Source organism: Scyliorhinus canicula, chromosome 7, assembly GCF_902713615.1.
Source record: "Scyliorhinus canicula chromosome 7, sScyCan1.1, whole genome shotgun sequence".
Lineage (NCBI taxonomy): Eukaryota > Metazoa > Chordata > Chondrichthyes > Carcharhiniformes > Scyliorhinidae > Scyliorhinus > Scyliorhinus canicula.
This window is the reverse complement of record NC_052152.1, coordinates 122,842,542-122,863,786: the sequence shown is the minus strand read 5'-3', so window position 1 is coordinate 122,863,786 and position 21,245 is coordinate 122,842,542. Positions and strand designations below refer to the sequence as shown.

At 47.2% G+C, this 21,245-nt stretch overlaps 1 protein-coding gene across 3 annotated transcripts in view; it reads left to right on the top strand.

Annotated features, from left to right (window-relative positions):
* Positions 1–21,245, top strand: part of LOC119969340 (coagulation factor X-like) — an 83,100-nt gene that overhangs the window by 35,557 nt on the left and 26,298 nt on the right. The window contains exons 5-6 of one of the 3 annotated variants that reach the window (XM_038802861.1): positions 4,762–4,875; positions 13,411–13,539. In XM_038802861.1, coding sequence (XP_038658789.1) covers positions 4,762–4,875; positions 13,411–13,539 — 243 coding nt within the window. Of the gene's footprint in view, positions 1–4,758; positions 4,876–13,410; positions 13,540–21,245 lie in introns of all 3 variants that reach the window. The other 2 variants (XM_038802860.1, XM_038802862.1) reach the window with 2 other exon arrangements.

Genomic DNA, 21,245 nt, shown 5'->3' with positions numbered 1-21,245 from the left:
ACCAGGCAATATCCTTGTAAATCCCCTCTGTACCTTCCTCCCTGCCTAACTGGTACATACTGTCAAGGACATGCAGTAGCTGTTCCTTGAACATGCTCCACATTCCCATTATGCCCATCCCCTGCAGTTTTCCTCTCCAGCCGATGCAACCTAAGACTTGCCTCATCGCATCATAATTACCTTTCCCCCCCAGCTATAACTCTTGCCCTGCGGTGTATACCTATCCCTTTCCATCGCTAAAGTAAATGTAATCGAGTTGTGGTCACTATCACCAAAGTGCTCACCTACCTCCAAATCTAACACCTGTCCTGGTTCATTATCCAGTACCAAATCCAATACGGCCTCGCCTCTCTTTGGTCCATCTACATACTGTGTCAGGAAACCCTCCTGCACAAATTAGACAAAAACGGACCCATATAAAGTACTCAAACTATAGTGTTTCCAGTCAATATTTGGAAAGTTAAAGTCCCCCATAACAACTACCCTGTTACTTTCGCTCCTATCCAGAATCATCTTTGCAATCCTTTCCTCTACATCTCTGGAACTTTTCGGAGGCCTATAGAAAAGCCCTAACAGGGTGACCTCTCCTTTCCTGTTTCTTAACTCAGCCCATACTACCTCAGTATTCGAGTCCTCATCAAATGTCCTCTCAGCCATCGTAATACTGTCCTTGACTAACAATGCCACCCCTCCCCCTCTCTTACCAGCTTCCCTGAACTTACTGAAATATCTAAACCCCGGCACCTGCAACAACCATTCCTGTTCCTGCTCTATCCATGTCTCCGAAATGGCCACAACATCGAAGTCCCAGGTACTAACCCATGCCGCAAGCTCACCCACCTTATTCCGGATGCTCCTGGCATTGAAGAAGACGCACTTTAAACCACCTTCCTTCCTGCCGGTACACTCCTGCAACTTTGAAACCTTACTCATGACCTCACTACTCTCAACTTCTTGTGTACTGGAGCTACAATTCAGGTTCTCAATCCCCTGCTGAACTAGTTTAAACCCTCCCGAAGAGCATTAGCAAACCTCCCCCCATGGATATTAGTACCCCTCTGGTCCAGGTGTAGACCATCCCGTTTGAAGAGGTCCCACCTACCCCAGAATGAGCCCCAATTGTCCAGGAATCTGAAACCCTCCCTCCTGCACCATCCCTGCAGCCACGTGTTCAACTGTTTGTCCTGGATCTAAGTTTCCACCCTAGCTCCCTGAATTCCTGCCTTACATCCCTATCCCTTTTCCTACCTATGTCGTTGGTACCTATGTGGACAATGACTTGGGGCTGCTCCCCTCCCCCTTAAGGATCCCGAAAACACGATCCGAGACATCGCGGACCCTGGCACCTGGGAGGCATTTTCAATCTCAATTGTGTGCCGGCGTCAGGGCGCGTGGTGCGATTCGTGCCAGTCGCGAGGATTCTCCGGCCCGACCCCTGGCTGAGAGAATCCCGCCCCTTATATCTTCCAGTTACTCCAATCTGTTACAACACCCAGGGCAGGTGCACGGTCATTTCCAGCACCACAGACCCCAGAGTCCCAACGTAAATGAATTAACCAGTAATTTCCATATTTTCCTGAGATATTTGACCCTTGACTGCTCCATTGACTTATATTTGGAAGTGAAACATTGAAAAACTTTATATCTCACAAGAGAAGAGATAAACATGTAATGGTAATAATAAAACAACGGTCTACTAATTAATTGTTCTCCTAACCCCATCCCACACTCCAGCCAGGCACAAACAAGAGAGGCACATGGTGGGGATAGGGAAGGATCAAAATAACAGGGATTAAACTGGGAATGAGAGATGGGTATCTTCACTGCTGAGATTGAGGTCTTTGTAGGCGATAATCTTCTCGGTATGTGAGTATTGACAATCATCGGTTGGTTTGGATCTTTTAGTATCTGCCTTCAATTAGACCCCATGGGCTGCATGGATTCTTCTGGAGAGTCACTTCCACTTGTACAGGCTTCCAGAAGATTGATTCTCAGTCTCACTGAGATACAATGTGTATTCCCCACATGAATGTTTAAAGAAGTTTCTTTAAACTGCTGGCCTTGCCTGTAGCTGCTGCTGGACTGAACTTCCTTGAGTCAATCCGACTGTTGAGAAAGGTCTCTACTTTGCACGTTCAGACAGAGACCCATCAGATCAGAGAGGTCAGGGCTTGTACTCTCCAGCTTCTTGATCAAACCTAAAATGGTCTCACTGAGAATGCTTACCAATTTGACTGAGGAGAAAACAGAGCCTCCAACTGGGGGTTTTGAGAGAGATCTACACCCTTCAAGGAGAGAGATCTTAGAGCCTTCTTCATAGAATTTACAGTGCAGAAGGAGGCCATTCGGCCCATCGAGTCTGCACTGGCTCTTGGAAAGAGCACCCTACCCAAGCCCACATCTCCACCCTATCCCCATAACTCAGTAACCCCACCCAAAACTAAGGGCAATTTTGGACATTTAAGGGCAATTTATCATGGCCAATCCACCTAACCCGCACATCTTTGGACTGTGGGAGGACACCGGAGTACCCGGAGGAAACCCACGCACACACGGGGAGGATGTGCAGACTCCGTACAGACAGTGACCCAAGCAGTGTTATTAGTGTTAGGCTGACATTAACACTGCAATGAAGTTACTGTGAAAATCCCCCAGTCGCTACATTCCGGTGCCTGTTCGGGTAGACAGAGAGAGAATTCAGAATGTCCACCCCACCTAACAGCATGTCTTTTGGGACTTGTGGGAGGAAACCGGAACTCCCCGAGTAAACCCACGCAGACACAGGGACAATACAAAAGAACAAGAACAAAGAAAAGTATGGCACAAGAACAGGCCCTTCGGCCCTCCAAGCCCGTGCCAACCATGCTGCCCGTCCAAACTAAAATCTTCTACACTTCCTGGGTCCGTATCCCTCTATTCTCATCCTATTCATGTATTTGTCAAGATGCCCCTTAAATGTCACTATCGTCCCTGCTTCCACCACCTCCTCCGGCAGCGAGTTCCAGGCACCCAGTACCCTCCGTGTAAAAAACGTGCCTCGTACATCTCCTCTAAACCTTGCCCCTCGCACCTTAAACCTATGCCCCCTAGTAATTGACCCCTCTACCCTGGGAAAAAGGCTCTGACTATCCACTCTGTCTATGCCCCTCATAATTTTGTAGACCTCGATCAGGTCGCCCCTCAACCTCCGTTGTTCCAGTGACAACAAACAGAGTTTATTCACCCGCTCCTGATAGCTAATGCTCCATACCAGGCAACATCCTGGTAAATCTCTTCTGCACCCTCTCTAACGCCTCCACATCCTTCTGGTCGTGTGGCGACCAGAATTGAATACTATACTCCAAATGTGGCCTAACTAAGGTTCTCTACAGCTGAAACATGACTTGCCAATTCTTATACTCAATGCCCCGGCCAATGAAGGCAAGCATGCCATATGCCTTCTTGACTACCTTCTCCACCTGTGTTGCCCCTTTCAGTGACCTGTGGACTGGTACACCAATGCACAGATTCCACATAAATAATGACCCAAGTTTAGAATCAAACCCAGCTCTCTGTCACCGAGAAGCAACAATGCTAACCACTGTGCTACATGCCACCCATAAACGAGTCCCATAGCAGCCAACAGGCTCTCGATCAGCATTGGGAATGCTAACTATTCTTTGTTTCTCAAATGTTGTAGTCATTTCCAATATGATTTCACACTGCCACACTTTCAAGCTTGTAGTCACATCAGCTCTTTAACCCTTCCTCCCCAGCCCACAGGTGTTCTCTCTCACTCCCACCTCTGCCATGACACAACTAACCAATTGCAATTCTGTTTTCCTGCCCAGTGATGTGTACATTGAGGTGTCCTGGGACTGCTGTGGGATATTTGGCATGGCAAGCCCCATTCAGATTTTGAAAGATGAAGTTTGATAATCCTGTCGTGTCTAATGGAAGCTGTGATTCTACAATAACATTCTTGCACCTCTTAGAACAGTACAGCACAGAACAGGCCCTTCGGCCCTCAATGTTGTGCCGAGCAATGATCGCCCTACTCAAACCCACGTATCCACCCTAAACCCGTAACCCAAACAACCCCCCATTAACCTTACTTTTTAGGACACTACGTGCAATTTAGCATGGCCAATCTACCTAACCCGCACATCTTTGGACTGTGGGACGAAACCGGAGCACCCGGAGGAAACCCACGCACACACGGGGAGGACGTGCAGACTCCGCACAGACAGTGACCCAGCCGGGAATCGAACCTGGGACCCTGGAGCTGTGAAGCATTTATGCTAACCACCATGCTACCGTGCTCCCCTGATGCTACCGTGCTCCCAACGTGCTCCCCACCTGGCCAGGTTATGAGTTTACGTTCCATATTTCACTTTATAAGCAAGTATAATTTTTTTCTTCATTCATAAAATGTAGGTGTCATTGGCTAGACCAGCATTTATTGCCCATCCTAATTGGGCTTAAGGTGGTGGTGAGCTGCCTTCTGAACCGCTGCAGTCCATGTGATGTAGGTACACCCACAGTGCTGTTAGGGAGGGAGTTCCAGAATTATGACCCAGTGACAGTCAAGGAATTACCAATATATTTCCTCGTCAGGATGGTGTGTGACTTGGAGAAAAACCTGAATACTGAAATACCAAGAAACTTTCTGTGTACTTTGGAAAGGGGTGATTCTGTTTTGAACTTAAAGTCCTGATTTTGCTATGTTGAATTGCTCATACAATTTCCACAATAAATTTAAAACTAACTTTATCTCAGCAGAAAATGATAATTGTGCATCTAACCCGTGCGAGAATGGAGGATGGTGCCAGAATAGTGCCACATATTACAAGTGTTCCTGTGAAACTGGTTATCATGGTCTAAATTGTGAACTTGGTAAAGTACCTTCAATACTGTAAATCTTGCCAGATTTGACTGATTAATAGATTACAAGTATGGAAATAAAGAAGTTTTCAGAAGCTTAAGACAATTAATAGTTTGTTCTTGCAGCTGTGGTTAAAACTATGAGAAGATCTGGGAATTTAAGGTAACTCTGGGAAAATTCTGGGGTTGTGAGAGATATGAGAGGGAAGCAACAAAATCTGATGGGCATTTGGAAGCGATCAATGGTGAAAAAATGGAATTGCTTGTAAAAAGAACTGCTTGTAAAAATAATGGATGCTGGAAACAATAGTTCACATTGAAAACTAAAAATTATGGTAAAGGATTGTAAATAGGTATTGCTAGTAAACAATAATGGGTAAATAGATAATTCGAACAAATAGTTATCAATAGTTTTGACAGTGAGAAATGGTTTATCGATCGTAAAAAATGATGGGTGTTGTTGTAAAATTATGGCCATGAATGGTGAAAGGTACTGTGTGGAGTTTGCACTTCCTCCCCATGTCTGCATGGGTTTCCACTGGGTGCTTTTTCCAAGGGCCAGTGCAGACTCGATGGGACAAATGGCCTCCTTCTGCACTGTCGGTTCTATCATTCTACGATGAATACTGGGGCTGAAAATTATGTATATTGTCAGTAAAAACTGACACTACAAAATACTGGGTATGGACAGTAAAAAAAAAATGAACATCGATATAGGGCAGCACGGTAGCATAGTGGTTACCTCCGTTGCTCCACAGCTCCAGGGACCCAGGTTCGATTCCTGGTTTCGGTCACTGTCTGTGCGGAGTTGCATGTTCTCATAGTATCTGCGTGGGCTTCCTCCGGGTGCTCCGGTTTCCTCCCAGTCCAAAGATGTGCAGGTTAGGTGGATTGGCCATGATAAATTGCCCTTAGTGTCCAAATAGGTTAGGTGGGTTTACAGGATTGTGGGGATAGGGTGTAGGTGTGGGCTTCGGTAGGATGCTCTTTCCAAAGGGCAGGTGCAGACTCGATGGGCCAAATGGCCTCCTTCTGCACTGTAGGTTCTATGTTGAATACTAGGGCTGAACGTTATATATATTGATGGTAAAAACAGACACTAAACAATGCTGGGTAAGGACAGTAAAAACAAAAATGAACATTGATATAGTAATGACAGTGATGGATAATTAAAGATGATAGATATTATCTACAAACAATAGATATTTATTGTAAAACATGATGTGCATACAGTAAGAAGTCTTACAACACCAGGTTAAAGTCCAACATGTTTGTTTCAAACACTAGCTTTCGGAACACTGCTCCTTCCTCAGGTGAATGAGCAGTGCTCTGAAAGCTAGTGTTTGAAACAAACCTGTTGGACTTTAACCTGGTGTTGTAAGACTTCTTACTGTGCTCACCCCAGTCCAACGCCGGCATCTCCACATCATGATGTGTATAGGTAGCAGAAAGTAATGGATATTGATTGTGTAATGACAGCACAGCAGGTGGCCACTCAACACATGGGGCCTGGGCTGGAGCTTTGATGAGCTGTCCTTAATTCTGTAACTGTGAGTTCCTCGAGCACCTATCCAGGACTCTTCAAATTATTTATGGCATTAGCTTGCACAGCCTTTTCCAGGTAGAATGTTCCAAACCCTGCAACTCTGAAAACAAATTCTCCTTCTCTCCTGTCCAGATCAATGGTCAGTCGCCCACTGGTGGTCATTGAGAATCCTCCAGGCAGTCCGTGGGTTGATCCAAAATGCAAGTCATTAACATGCAACACCATGGCTGAGGCCATACAAGAAACCAAACCAGAACCCTCTTCCCTACCACTCATGTAACATCAGATAACCAGACCAGCTGTCTCATTCATGGCACAAGTGACCATAAGCACAAAGAACAACAATGCAGTTTTATAAGTAAGAATTGTACTCTTGTTGATTTTGTTTGATGTATTAATAGTATTAAGGAGGTCTTGTGGCACAGTGGATGATGTCCTTATCTCCAACCTACCCTTTTAACACGTCTGTGACAAGCAGTAGAATGGGATAGTCTCCTGGTCAGCCATACTTGATGTCGAGTGGCGCCCCTCTACTGACAGGCTGTTCTCGGAAAAATGAGCTATGGAAACTGAAGTAAGCAAGTGCTTTGTCTGCCTCATGCGCTACTAGGTGCAGGAAGAAAAATAAAGGAAATCATGATTTTGATTTTATAACATATTTGAATGTATCTCTTGCAGTATTAATGGTTATAATCTGAAAGTTTAATTTGTTCTTTTACGCATTAATAATTTACCAATGAGATGGGACCAAAGCTCTCCAGATTGGAACCAGGCATCACCTCCTTGACATCTCTCCAGCTCTATTCTTCTCATTAATATAGATGACATTTTGAGGTGACAAATGGAAATGGGAGGAGCAACAAAACCTCACACCTTACAAATGTCAATGAGGTCAACTCTTAACCTTCTCTGTTCCAAGAAGAACAGTCCTAATTTTTCCAACCTTTCCTCATAACTGAAGTCCCTCATCTCTAGTAATATCCTGTAAACCTCCTCTGCACCCATTCCTGAAATGTGGTGCTCAGAATTGTCCACACTAATTCAGCTGAGGCCTAATTAGTGACTTATAAAATTTAAACATGCTGGGCACGATCCAATGGTCACGGTGCGCCGGAAAAGCAGCTCGCTGCAGCACAGCAGCATGGCCAATAAAAGCCGTGAGATCCTGCGCCCATCAGCACGGTAGCATAGTGGTTAGCACTGTCATTTCACAGCCCCAGGGTCGCAGGTTCAATTCCAGGCTTGGGTCACTGTCTGTGGAGTCTGCATATTATCCCATTGTTTGTGTGGGTTTCCCCCAAGCGCTCCAGTTTCCTCCGATAGTCCAAGTCCCAGTGCTCGGCAGGGGGTGGATGACCCTCCGCAGGGGTGGGCCGCCATGGAAGGGCGGGTGGAGGCGCTACTGGCAGGGGGGCAATCGCTCCTGGCATCACCGTGCCAACCCCTAGATCCCAACCCCGTTTTGGGGCAACCATTGTCCCTGCCTGTCTGCCTCTAACTGCGCGACTGAAGGTAATCGCTAATATAGAATTGGCAATCATGGTTAAGTGAGCACTTGACACATGCCAAGAAGATTCCCGTGGGTAAGCAGGTGATGGAGCATGTGGGAGTCATTGCCTAGCATTCCAATCACAACTTGATGCCAGGACACTGTGCTTGAACACCGCGGGAGGCAACACCACATACGCTTCAGCCAACACCCAGGGGATGGGACATAGTCAGAGACTTTTTCCCAGGGTAGAGGGGTCAATTTTTGGGGGCATAGGTTTAAGGTGCGAGGGCAAGGTTTAGAGGAGATGTACGAGGCAGGTTTAAAAACATTTTTTTTTTTAAACAGAGGGTAGTGGGTGCCTGGAACTTGCTGCCGGAGGAGGTGGTGGAAGCAGGGACGATAGTGACGTTTAAGGGACATCCTGACAAACACATGAATAGGATGAGAATAGAGGGATAAGGACCCCGAAAGTGTAGTTTAGATGGGCAGCATAGTTGGCGCAGGCTTGGAGGGCCGAAGGGCCTGTTCCCGTGCTGTACTCCTCTTTGTTCTTTGTTCTCTGCGGCGTCTACCAGCCTCCGAGTTGGTGACCGCCCTGCCCTCAGCCACACCAGTCACTTCCAGGGCCCATTCCTCAAAGGAGGTGAAGATTCTCAAGTCTGGCACCCCTCCACCAGTCTGTGCCCTCTCCCCCCGATTGTAAAGAGACATAGAGAGAGCATTGTTAGCCACACGTGTAGTTCTCAGTGGTGGGAGAGGGGGTGTGAAGGCAGGATTGTAGAGGGAGGGCTGGGGGTCACTTGGAGAGTTGGGGGGTTGATGAGCCCTTGGGGAGGAGGTGTGCGGGGAGGGCATTGGTGTCTACTCACTCGTGCTGCGCGGTGTAGATTGTTGACCTACTTCCTGCACTGCTGGCCTGTCCTCTTGCTCATACTGCTGGAACTACCGGCTGCCACCACTGGTTGCCTTGTGGCTCACCCTCAGGGACCCTCAGGGGAACAGGACATCCCTCCTGATCTCCAAAACCTGGGGCAATGCCCACATGCTATAACACTTGGATATTTTTCCGGGAGATCGCGCCCTTAGTCTATCTTGTGCAATCTTTATGATGCTGCTCCCTACACCTTACAGAAATTGAAAAGAGTAATGGACCCAAAATTGATCCTTGGGAATGTCACTGCAGATCTCCCAGTCTGAAAGACATTCATCCGCCAGTTTGGAGCCAATTTTCTATCCGTAGTGCTAATTTCATTGGCTCCAATCTTCTAAATAAGCTTCCTGTGGGATATCTTGTCCAATGTTTTCCAAAAATCCATCTATATAACATCTATTACACTACCTTGATAACCTTCTCTGACGCCTCAATAAAGAATTTGAATATACAAAGAACAAAGAAAAGTACAGCACAGGAACTGGCCCTTCGGCCCTCCAAGCCCATGCCGACCATGCTGCCCGACTAAACTACAATCTTCTACACTTCCCGCGTCCGTATCCCTCTATTCCCATCCTATCTTTTTCCTCTGTCTTTCTTTTTCCTCTCTATCTTTCGTATTCAAATTGCTTTAATTTTCATTTTCATTTCAAGCTGTAACTGAATTTTTGCCATTTCCAATTAGTCAAACTGTATCTCAGGCAACTTTAAATTCTTAACTTTAAATGCTTAGCCACCGCCATAATTACCTCACCTTTTCACATTTTGTCAGGTAATGTTCACTGCAATGTTTTTGCCAAATCTAACAGTCTGCTTTTAGTCTCTGTCTGTAAGGTACTGCGTGTGACCGTCTCCACCCCCAAAAACTTCAGAGCCTCTGAAAGAGCCATTGTCTACAACACACTCCCTACTTACACTAAAATACCACACCTGAAAAGCAACCACAATATGCTCACCCCTCACTGTCTTTAAATTCACTAAGCCAATCCAATAGATCGACTTTTATCCCCCTGGAGCCCCCAATTTGTTATGGGCCAGGGTTTAGAGAACCTCAAAGTGTATCATGGCCTTCACCTGACCCACAACTTTTAATAGATTGTGGTATGGGGAGCACATGCCCTACTCTACAGGTGTGGTACAGCAGAAATGGAAAAGTATTTTTTTAAAAGCAAAACAATGTTTATTCTAGAAACTCAAGTTAATGTTTTTAAAACATAGTGAACATCTTAGCAACCATTAATTAAAATACAACCCCCAAAGAATACAACACTAAGTAATCCTTAATAAATTCCCAAACAACATTCAGAAGACAAAAGATCCTTTTAACACAAAGATCAGGTTTAAATTCACTATTGAGAACATTTATAATTCAGAATTCATCAAATGATCAAGAGATGGTCTTTCATGGCGGAGAGAACAACAGTACGCCTGCTTTGTCTGGCCTCAGGTCCAACACTGAAACAAAACCAAAAAAAACAGACACACCCAAGCTTTTCTCAAAATGAAACTGAAAGCTAACAGACAGCCCATCTCCACCCACACTCTGACATTACTGCAGTAATAAACACCCATTTCTTAAAGGTACACCCACTACAGTTATTCTATAAAAACACCCATTTCTTAAAGGTACTCTCACATGACAGTATTGACAGGCAGAGGGATCTGGGTGTACAGGCCCACAGAAAGTGGCAAGACAGGTGGAGCAGGTAGTCAAGAAGGCATCTGGCACGCTTGCCTTCATTGTCCAGGGCATTGAGTATAAAAATTGGCAAGTCATGCTGCAGCTCTATAGAACCTTAGGCTACATAGTATCGTGTTTAATTCTGGTTGCCACACAACAGAAGGATATGAAGGCTTTGGAGAGAGTACAGAAGAGGTTTACCAGGGTGTTGCCTGGTATGGAGGCCTAAACAACATAACGGGCTACAAAGCAAAGCCCAGCAGTATCTCCAGCAGCAGCGCACCCCTCCCCGATGCGCTCAATGTATTCTATGCTCGGTTCCAGCAGGAAACCAATGATTCACTGTTGAATGCCCCAGCAGCCCATAACACACCCGAACCCACCATCACAGCTTCCAAAGTCAGACCGGCCTTCCTGAAAGTGAATCCTTGGAAGGCGACGGGTCCGGACGGAATCCCTGGTTGTGCACTCAGGGCCTGCGCAGATCAGCTGGCAGATGTGTTCGCGGACATCTTTAACCTATCCCTACTCCGCTCTGAGGTTCCCACCTGCTTCAAGAAGACCACCATCATACCGGTGCCAAAGAAGAACCAGGCAACATGCCTCAACGACTACCATCTTCAGTCGTAATGAAGTGCTTTGAGAGGTTGGTCATTAAGCGCATCAACTCCACACTCCTAGAATGCCTTGATCCACTGCCCACTTAGCCCCCGACTATACTCCCCGTACACACACGACTGCGTGGAAAAATTTGGTTCCAACTCCATCTACAAGTTTGCTGATGATACCACCATAGTGGGCCGGATCTCGAATAACAAGTCAGAATACAGGAGGGAGATAAAGAATCTAATGGAGTGTTGCAATGACAACAATCTATCTCTCAATGATAGCAAAACTAAAGAGCTGGTTATTGACTTCACGAAGCAAAGTATTGTGCACACCCCTGTCAGCATCAACGGGGCCGAGGTGGAGATGATTATCAGCTTCAAATTCGTAGGGATGGACATCACCAAAAATCTGTCCTGGTCCACCCAACCACCAAGAAAGCACAACAGCATCTATACTTCCTCATGAAACTAAGGAAATTCGGCATGTCCACATTAACTGTGACCAAGGTTTACAGATGCACCATAGGAAGCATCCTATCTGGCTGCATCACAGCTTGGTATGGCAAATGCTCGGCCCAAGACCACAAGAAACTTCAGAGAGTCATGAACACAGCCCAGTCCATCACACAAACCTGCCTCCCACCCATTGACTCCATCTACACCTCCCGCTGCCGGGGGAAAGCGAGCAGCATAATCAAGGATCCCTCCCACCCGGCTTACTCACTCTTCCAACTTCTTCCATCAGGCAGGAGATACAAAAGTCTGAGAACACGCACAAACAGATTCAACAACAGCTTCTTCCCCGCTGTTACCAGACTCCTAAACGACCCTCTTCTGGACTGATCTGATTAATACTACACTCCTGTATGCTTCATCCAATGTCGGTGTCTATGTATTTACATTGTGTACCTTGTGTTGCCCTATTATGCATTTTATTTTTATTTTCTTCTATTTTAATGTACTTAATGATCTGTTTGAGCTGCTTGCAGAAAAATACTTTTCACTGTATCTCGGTACACATGACAACAATCCAATCCATTAGCTATGAGGATAAACTTGGTTTGTTCTCAATATTAATGATCCTTAGAATCCTTATAGTGCAGGAGGCCATTTGGCCCATTGATTCTGAACTGATCCTCTGATGAAAGAGCAACCTACCTTAGCCCACTCACTCACCCCAATCCTGTAACCGCACATAACTTGCACATCTTTGGACTGTGGGAGGAAACTGGAGCACCCATTCGAAATCCACAATGACATGGGGAGAATGTGCAAACTCCACACAGTGACCCAATGCCTGAATTGAACTCAGGTCCCTGGCACTGTGAGGCTAATTGCTAACCATTGTGCCATCATGCCGTCAGTGCTGCCAGACAAAGGTGAGGATCAAAGATCATAGATCATAGAATTTACAGTGAAGGCCATTCGGCCCATTGAGTCTGCACCGGCCCTTGGAAAGAGCACCTCACTTAAGCCCACGCCTCCACCCTATACCCGTAACCCAGTAACCCCATCCACCCTTTTTGGACGCAAAGGGCAATTAGTGGAGTAAACCGGAGCACCTGGAGGCAACCCATGCAGACATGAGGAGAACATGCAGACTCCTCCACACAACAGTGACCCAAGCTGGGAATCGAACCTGGGACCTTGGAGCTGTGAAATAACTGTGCTAACCACTATGCTACCGTGCTGCTCTAGTCAGGAAACCTTTGAAGTGCTCTTTTCACGGTCAAGTTCATTTGCTTTAACTTTTTCAAGCCTCTGGCATGCTTAGAAGCCTAAAAGTTTTGAACTGCATTTTGTACACTTAGCATCACGATTTACTGCCTTTTGCAAGCCTCTTGATTGACAGGTCCAGAGCTTGATAAAGCAGCACATGAAGATCAATAATGAAGAGGTTATTAACACTGTACACAAACTTTCCTTATCCTGATTATGTGATGGTGGATACCTGGTGCTGCAGCACAAGTAGCTTGTTATAATGATGGATTTGTGAAGATACATGGTATAGGTTTCTTTACCTTGTAACAGTCACTAGCTGAATATCACCAATTTGTCATGAAGAACCTTAGAACACAGTTAGTGACTTCTTACAATTTAAATTTGAAACTTCATACTTCAAATTATTACAAGTAGACTTCAATCTAGAAATCAGTTCATTTATTTTCTCTTATGGAAAAGATAGATATATCACTGCTGGGGAGTTTTCCTTGTGACTTGATAATTTAAGCTATCATCCAATCTCTTTGTACGTGGACTGATGGATTTCAATAAAACTTTTTATTTCAGGTCCCATTGATTGTTCATCACACGGGCAAACTTGTGGCCATTTCTGTAAGTTACACTATGGCACTTACATCTGTTACTGTGCCCAAGGATATAAACTAGGAGAGGACAAAAAGAGTTGTATTCCTGAAGGTAGGTATTCAATATGAATTTATTTTGTGTTAGGTCGGCACGGTGGTGCAGTGGTTGGTACTGCTGCCGCACAGCACGGAGGACACGGGTTCAATCCTGGCCTGGGGTCACTGTCCATGTAGAGTTTGCACATTCTCCCCGTGTCTGGGTGGTCAACACAACCCAAAAAGATATGCAGGGTACATGGACTGGCCAACCTAAATTGCCCCTTGATTGGTTAAAAAAAAAGAATTGGGAACTTTGTGTTTTTGAAAACAAAAATTATGTTCTGTACTTCATTCCATTTCATGGGGCAGCACGGTAGAATTGTGGATAGCACAGTTGCTTCACAGCTCCAGAGTCCCAGGTTCGATTCCGGCTTGGGTCACTGTCTGTTCGGAGTCTGCACATCCTCCCCGTGTGTGCGTGGGTTTCCTCCGGGTGCTCCGGTTTCCTCCCACAGTCCAAAGATGTGCAGGTTAGGTGGATTGGCCATGATAAATTGCGCTTAGTGTCCATTGTTTTTGTTTTGCCCTTGTTTTGGATGGGGTTACTGGGTTATGGGGATAGGGTGGAGGTGTTGACCTTGGGTAGGGTGCTCTTTCCAAGAGCCAGTGCAGACTCGATGGGCCGAATGGCCTCCTTCTGCACTGTAAATTCTATGATAAAAAAGTAAAGACCTGTGGTCGATGCCTGCACAACTGGAACAGTGGAGATGTGATTAGCCCATTTCATGTCTGCAGAAAGAGACCTGACAGAGCAAATCACATCACAATGTAGCAAATCCTGCAGCAACACATCACATCCCAACGCAGCAAACCCGGCATCAACACATCACAGTGTAGCAATCCCTGCAGCAACACATCACATCCCAACGCAGCAAACCCGGCACCAAAACATCACAATGTAGCAAATCCTGCAGCAACACATCACATCCCAACGCAGCAAACCCGGCATCAACACATCACAGTGTAGCAAACCCTGCAGCAACACATCACATCCCAACGCAGCAAACCCGGCATCAACACATCACAGTGTAGCAATCCCTCTAGGAATACATCACATCCCAATGCAGCAAACCCTGCATCAACACATCACATCCCAATACAGCAATCCCTGCAGCAACACATCACATCCCAATGCAGCAAACCCTGCATCAACACATCACATCCCAATGCAGCAAACCCTGCGGCAACACATCACATCACAATGTAGCAAACCCTGCAGCAACACATCACATCCCAATGCAGCAAACCCTGCGGCAACACGTCACAGTGTAGCAATCCCTGCAGCTACACAGCACAGTGTAGCAAGCCCTGTAGGAATACATCACATCACAATGCAGCAAACCCTGCAGCAACACATCACAGTGCAGCAATCCCTGCAGCAATACATCACATCACAATGCAGCAAACCCTGCAGCAACACATCACAGTGCAGCAATCCCTGCAGCTACACAGCAGTGTAGCAAGCCCTGTAGGAATACATCACATCACAATGCAGCAAACCCTGCGGCAACACATCACAGTGCAGCAATCCCTGCAGCAATACATCACAGTGTAGCAAGCCCTGTAGGAATACATCACATCCCAATGCAGCAAACCCTGCAGCAACACATCACAGTGTAGCAAGCCCTGTAGGAATACATCACATCACAATGCAGCAAAACATCCCATTGAGTCAGAGTCATAGAATTTACAGTGCAGAAGGAGGCCATTCAGCCCATCGAGTCTGCACCGGCTTTTGGAAAGAGCACCCTACCCAAGTACACACTTCCACCCTATCCCCGTAACCCAGTAACCCAACCTAACACTAAGGGCAATTTTGAACACTAAGGGCAATTTAGCGTGACCAATCCACCTAACCTGCACATCTTTGGACTGTGGGAGAAAACCGGAGCACACGGAGGAAACCCACGCAGGCAGGGGGAGAACGTGCGGACTCCACACAGACAGTGATCCAAACCGGGAATCGAACCAGGGACCCTGGAGCTGTGAAGCAATTGTGCTAACCACCATGCTACAGTGCTGCCCATTGCAGGAAACACAGCAGCAACAAATCATATCTCAAACCTACAGTAACACATTGCAGTGTTGCAAAGCCTGCAGCAACACATCACATTCCAATGCAGCAAAGCCTGCAGAAATATATCACATCACATTTAGCAAACCTTGCAGCAACACTCACATCCCAATGCTTCAAAGCCTGCAGCAACACATTACATTCTAATGCAGCAAATCCTGCAGCTACACATTGTGGTGAATCACAATCCTAGTAATTCACACTGTGTTATATTGTATGTGTTGTGTCTCTGTAAGCTCGGTATACGAGCAGTTGCGCGGCTCTGCCCATAGGGGGAGATGAGGAGTTTGTACTGGGCTCCACCCTTGGCTCTGTCCATGGTTCCGCCCACAGCTCCTCCCACTAACTGGAAGTATAAAGATCTGCAGTTGTGAGCCTGCTGCCAGTTCATCTCGTCGCAGGCAGGCTCTGTTGTAAGACTATTAAAACCACTGTTCACTTCCAACCATGTGTCTTGTGAATTGATAGTCACATCACACATCACATCCCAGTGTAGCAAACACTGCAGCAACACATCACATCGCAATGCAGCACAAGCTCCAACAAAACATCACACTCTAATACAGCAAATCCTGCAGCAACACATCACATCCCAATGCAGCAAACCCTAGAGTAACACATCACAGTGTAGCAAAACCTACAGCAACACATCACATCCCAATACAGCAAACCCTGCAGCAACACATCAATCCCTAATGCAGAAAACACTGAGCAACACAGTGCAGCAGCATCACATCTCATCAGTGTAGCAAAACGTGCTGCAACACATCATATCCTAATCAGCAGAAACTGCAGTAACACATCACATCCCAATGCAGAAAACTCTGAGCAACACAGTGTAGCAAACCCTACAGCAACACATCACATCCCAATGCAGAAAACTCTGAGCAACACAGTGTAGCAAACCCTACAGCAACACATCACATCCCAATGCAGAAATCACATCCCATTGCAGCAGAACCTGCACAAAAAACATCACACCCAAATGCAGCAAACCCTGCAGCAACACATCACAATGCAGCAAAACCTGAAGCAACACACACATTCCATTGCAGGAAACACAGCAGTAACAAATAATGCCCCAATACAGAAAACGCTGAGCAACACATCAGTGTAGCAATCCCTACAGCAACACATCAGTGTAGTACCCTCTGCAGCAAGACTTCACAACCCAATGTAGCAAACCCTGCAGCAACACATCACAGTGTAGCAATCCCTGCAGCAACACATCACATCCCAATGTAGCAAACCCTTAAGCAATACATCACATCCCAATGCAGCAATCCCTGCGGCAAAACATCACATCCCAATGCAGCAAACCCTGCGGCAACACATCACAGTACAGCACCCTCTGCAGCAAAACATCACATCCCAATGCAGCAAACCCTGCAGCAATACATCCCATCCCAATGTAGCAAACCCTGCAGCAACACATCACATCGCAATGAAGCAAACCTGGCATCAACACATCACAGTGTAGCAATCCCTGCAGCAATACATCACATCCCAATGCAGCAAACCCTGCGGCAACACATCAGTGTAGCAAACCCTGCAGCAACACACCACATCCCAATGTAGCAAACCCTGCAGCAACACATCACATCCCAATGTAGCAAACCCTGCAGCAATACATCACATCCCAATGCAGCAAACCCTGCAGCAACACATCACATCCCAATGTAGCAATCCCTGCAGCAATACATCACATCCCAATGTAGCAAACCCTAGAGTAACACATCACAGTGTAGCAAAACCTACAGCAATACATCACATCCCAATGCAGCAAACCCTGCAGCAACACATCAATCCCTAATGCAGAAAACACTGAGCAACACAGTGTAGCAGCATCACATCTCATCAGTGTAGCAAAACGTGCTGCAACACATCATATCCTAATCAGCAGAAACTGCAGTAACACATCACATCCCAATGCAGAAAACTCTGAGCAACACAGTGTAGCAAACACTACAGCAATACATCACATCCCAATGCAGCAAACCCTGCAGCAACACATCACATCCCAATATAGCAAACCCTGCAGCAATACATCACATCCCAATGCAGCAAACCCTGCAGCAACACATCACATCCCAATGCAGCAAACCCTGCAGCAACACATCACATCCCAATATAGCAAACCCTGCAGCAATACATCACATCCCAATGCAGCAAACCCTGCAGCAATACATCACATCCCAATGCAGCAAACACTTTTTTTAAAAACGCATATCATTCAAACTTGTATCAAAGTAGTTACAGCAAATAAACACCCCGGGAAGCATTCTTCCCAACAATCAACGATAGTTTGTACAGAGTTTCCTCCTTTTTCACCCCCCCCCCTCCCCATCACCCACCCCCCTGCGATGAACAGCTCCTCAAACACGGTCACAAACATCCCCCACCTTTTCTCAAACTCCCCTGCTGAGCCCCTGAACTCATACTTTATCTTCTCTAACCACAGGAAGTCATACAGGTCACCCAACCAAGCTGCTACCCCCGCTGGCGATGCCGACTACCACTCCAGTAAAATCCGTCGCCGTGCAATCAGAGAGGCGAAGGCCAAGACATCGGCCTTCCTCTTCTCCATGAGCTCCGGCTTCTCTGAAACTCCAAATATCACCACCAAAGGGTCCGGGTCCACCTCCTCCTCCACTATCCTGGCTAAAACCGTGAACACTCCTGCTCAGAATCTTCCCAATTTTTCACAACCCCAAAACATATGCGCATGATTCGCTGGCCCCCGCCCACGCCTCTCACACTCATCTGCTACCCCCTGAAAGAATCCACTCATTCTTGCCCGAGTCATATGCACCCCGTCCACCACCTTAAACTGTATCAGACTCATCCTTGCACAAGAGGAGGTCACATTGACCCTTCGCAGTGCTTCACTCCATACTCCCCAATTGATCTCCATTCCCAACTCCGCTTCCCATTTCTCCTTGATCTTCACCACCCACTCGCCTTCCTGCTCCCCCAGCCACTTATATATATCCCCAATTCTTCCCTCCCCTTCCACATCCAGAAGCACAGTAAGAAGTCTTACAACACCAGGTTAAAGTCCAACAGGTTTGTTTCAAACACGAGCTTTCGGAGCACTGCTCCTTCCTCAGGTGAATGGAGAAACGCATCCAGAACAGCAGTCGCTCCAGCAGGGTGTATCCCGGCAATCTAGGGAACCCCCTCCAAACCTTTTGTGCAAAGTCCCTAACCTGTAGATACCTGAACTCACTACCCATCGGCAGCTCTACCCTCCCCCTGAGCTCCTCCAGACTGGCGAACCCTTCCTCCAAATACAAATCCCTCACCTTGACCAGCCCTACTTCCCTCCACCTCCTGTATACACTATCCATCCCCCCCGGCTCAAACCCATGATTCTCGCACAGTGACATCCCTTCCACCCTAAAATGCCTCCTCAGCAGATTCCATATCTTCACTGTGGACTGCACCACTGGGCTCCCTGAATACCTACTCGGAACCATTGGCAATGCTGCTGTCACCATAGCCTTCAAACTAGACCCCTTACAAGATTCCTCCTCCATCCTAGCCCACTCTACCCCTTCTCCTTCCCACCACCGCTGCACATTGTCCACATTCGCCACCCAATAATAATGAAGCAGGTTTGGCAACGCCAACTCCCCCTACTGCCTCTGCCTCTGTAGCAGGGTCCTACCCACCCTTGGCATCTTCCCCGCCCATGCAAAGTCAGAAATGATTGTGTCCACTTTCCAAAAAAAGGCCTTTGGTATAAAGATCGGGAGAGCCGGAAAGGTAACCAAGAACCTCGGCAGAATTTTCACCACTTGGACCTTCCCCGCCAATGTTAAGTGCAGTGTTTCCCACCTCTTAAGATCCGCCCTGGCCTCCTACATCAGCTTCGTTAAGTTCCACTTATGGAGCTCCGTCCATTCTCTGCCTGAATCCCCAAGTACCTAAACCTATCCCTCGCTACCGTAAATGGTGTCCCCCCCAAATTAGTCTGCTGTGCCAGCTCATTCACCGGGAATACCTCACTTTTCCCTATATTCAGCTTGTATCCCTAGAACCCTCCAAACCTCCCCAACAGGCCCATAATCCTTCCCCTACACTCCAACGGATCCGAAACATACAGCAAGAGGTCAATCGCCATAGAGCGACACCCGATGCTCCCTCTGTCCCCTCATTATCCCCAGCCACTCTGCCGACCCCGAGAGCCATCGCCAATGGCTCTATGGCCAGCGCAAACAGCAGCGGCAACAGCGGACACCTCTCCCTTGTACCCCTGTGTAAGTCAAAGCTTTGTCAGCTCATATCATTCGTCCTCACCCTCGCTCTTGGCACCACATACAGCAACCGCACCCATGCCACAAATCTCGGCCCAAACCCAAACCTTCCCAAAACTTTGAACAAGTACCGCCACTCCACCCAGTCAAATGCTTTCTCCGTGTCCATAGACACCACCACCTCCGGTACCAGAGCTCTCAACGAATTCATCATCACATTCAACAGCTGACTTGTATTACTCGCGAGCTGACTGCCCTTCACGAAGCCTGTTTGATCTTCTGCAACCACCCCCGGGACACAATCCTCCATCCTCCCCACCAACAACTTAGCCAATACTTTCATAGCCGTGTTCAATAGTGATATGGGTCTATACGACCCACATTCCACCGGATCCTTCCCTTTTTTTGGGATTAGTGTGATTACTGCCTGCTTATCATCTCCAGCAACTCCCCCTTCTCCAGTGCTTCATTAAACGCCCCCAACAGATGTGGTGTCAAGTCCGCTGAAAATTCTTCATAAAATTCTGCTGGGTACCCATCCGGCCCAGGGGTCTTCCCGACTTCATACCCCTGATACTTTCCAGCACCTCCCTCAGCCTCAGGGGCTCCTCCAACGCCTGCCTCTTTGCTTCCTCCACCTGGGGAGATTCCAGCTTGTCCAGAAACTACCCCATGTCCCCCTCCTCTCCTCCTGGGTCTGCCTCATGAAGTCCCTGATAATACTCTCTAAATGCCTCATTTATCTTCCCTGGCTCTGCCACCACATCCCCAGCCCTAGTCCGGATCTTCAATATTTCCCTGGACGCAGCCTGCCTCGGCAGCTGGTGTGCCAGCATGTGGCTCGCCTTCTCCCCATACTCGTACTGCACCCCTCTTGCCCTACGCAGTTGCCCTACCGCCCTCCCCGTTGTTAGCCTGTCAAATGGCCCCTGCAACTTTTTCCCCCTCGCCAATCCCTCCACGGTGGGCACCCTCGAATATTCCCTGTCCACCTCCACTATCTCGCTCACTAGACGGTCATGTTCCGCCCACCTTTCCTTATTCACACGAACCGTAAATGAGATCATTTCTCCCCGGACCGCTGCCTTCAGTGCTTCCCAAAAAATGCCCGCCGGCACCTCCCCATTCTGATTGAACTCCACATAATCCCTAATCGTCAACCGCACCTTATCACAAAAACCTCCATCCGCCAACCCCGAGTCAAATCTCCACCCTGGCCTCTGCTCTCGTCCCCTACTGAACCGAATATCCAGCCAGTGGGGTGCATGGTCCGAGATAACTATCCCCACATACTCTGTCCCCTCCACCCCAACCAAAATCTCCCGACTAATCAATCCTCGAATACACCTTATAGACGTGTGTAAAGAAGGAATAGAACATAGAACA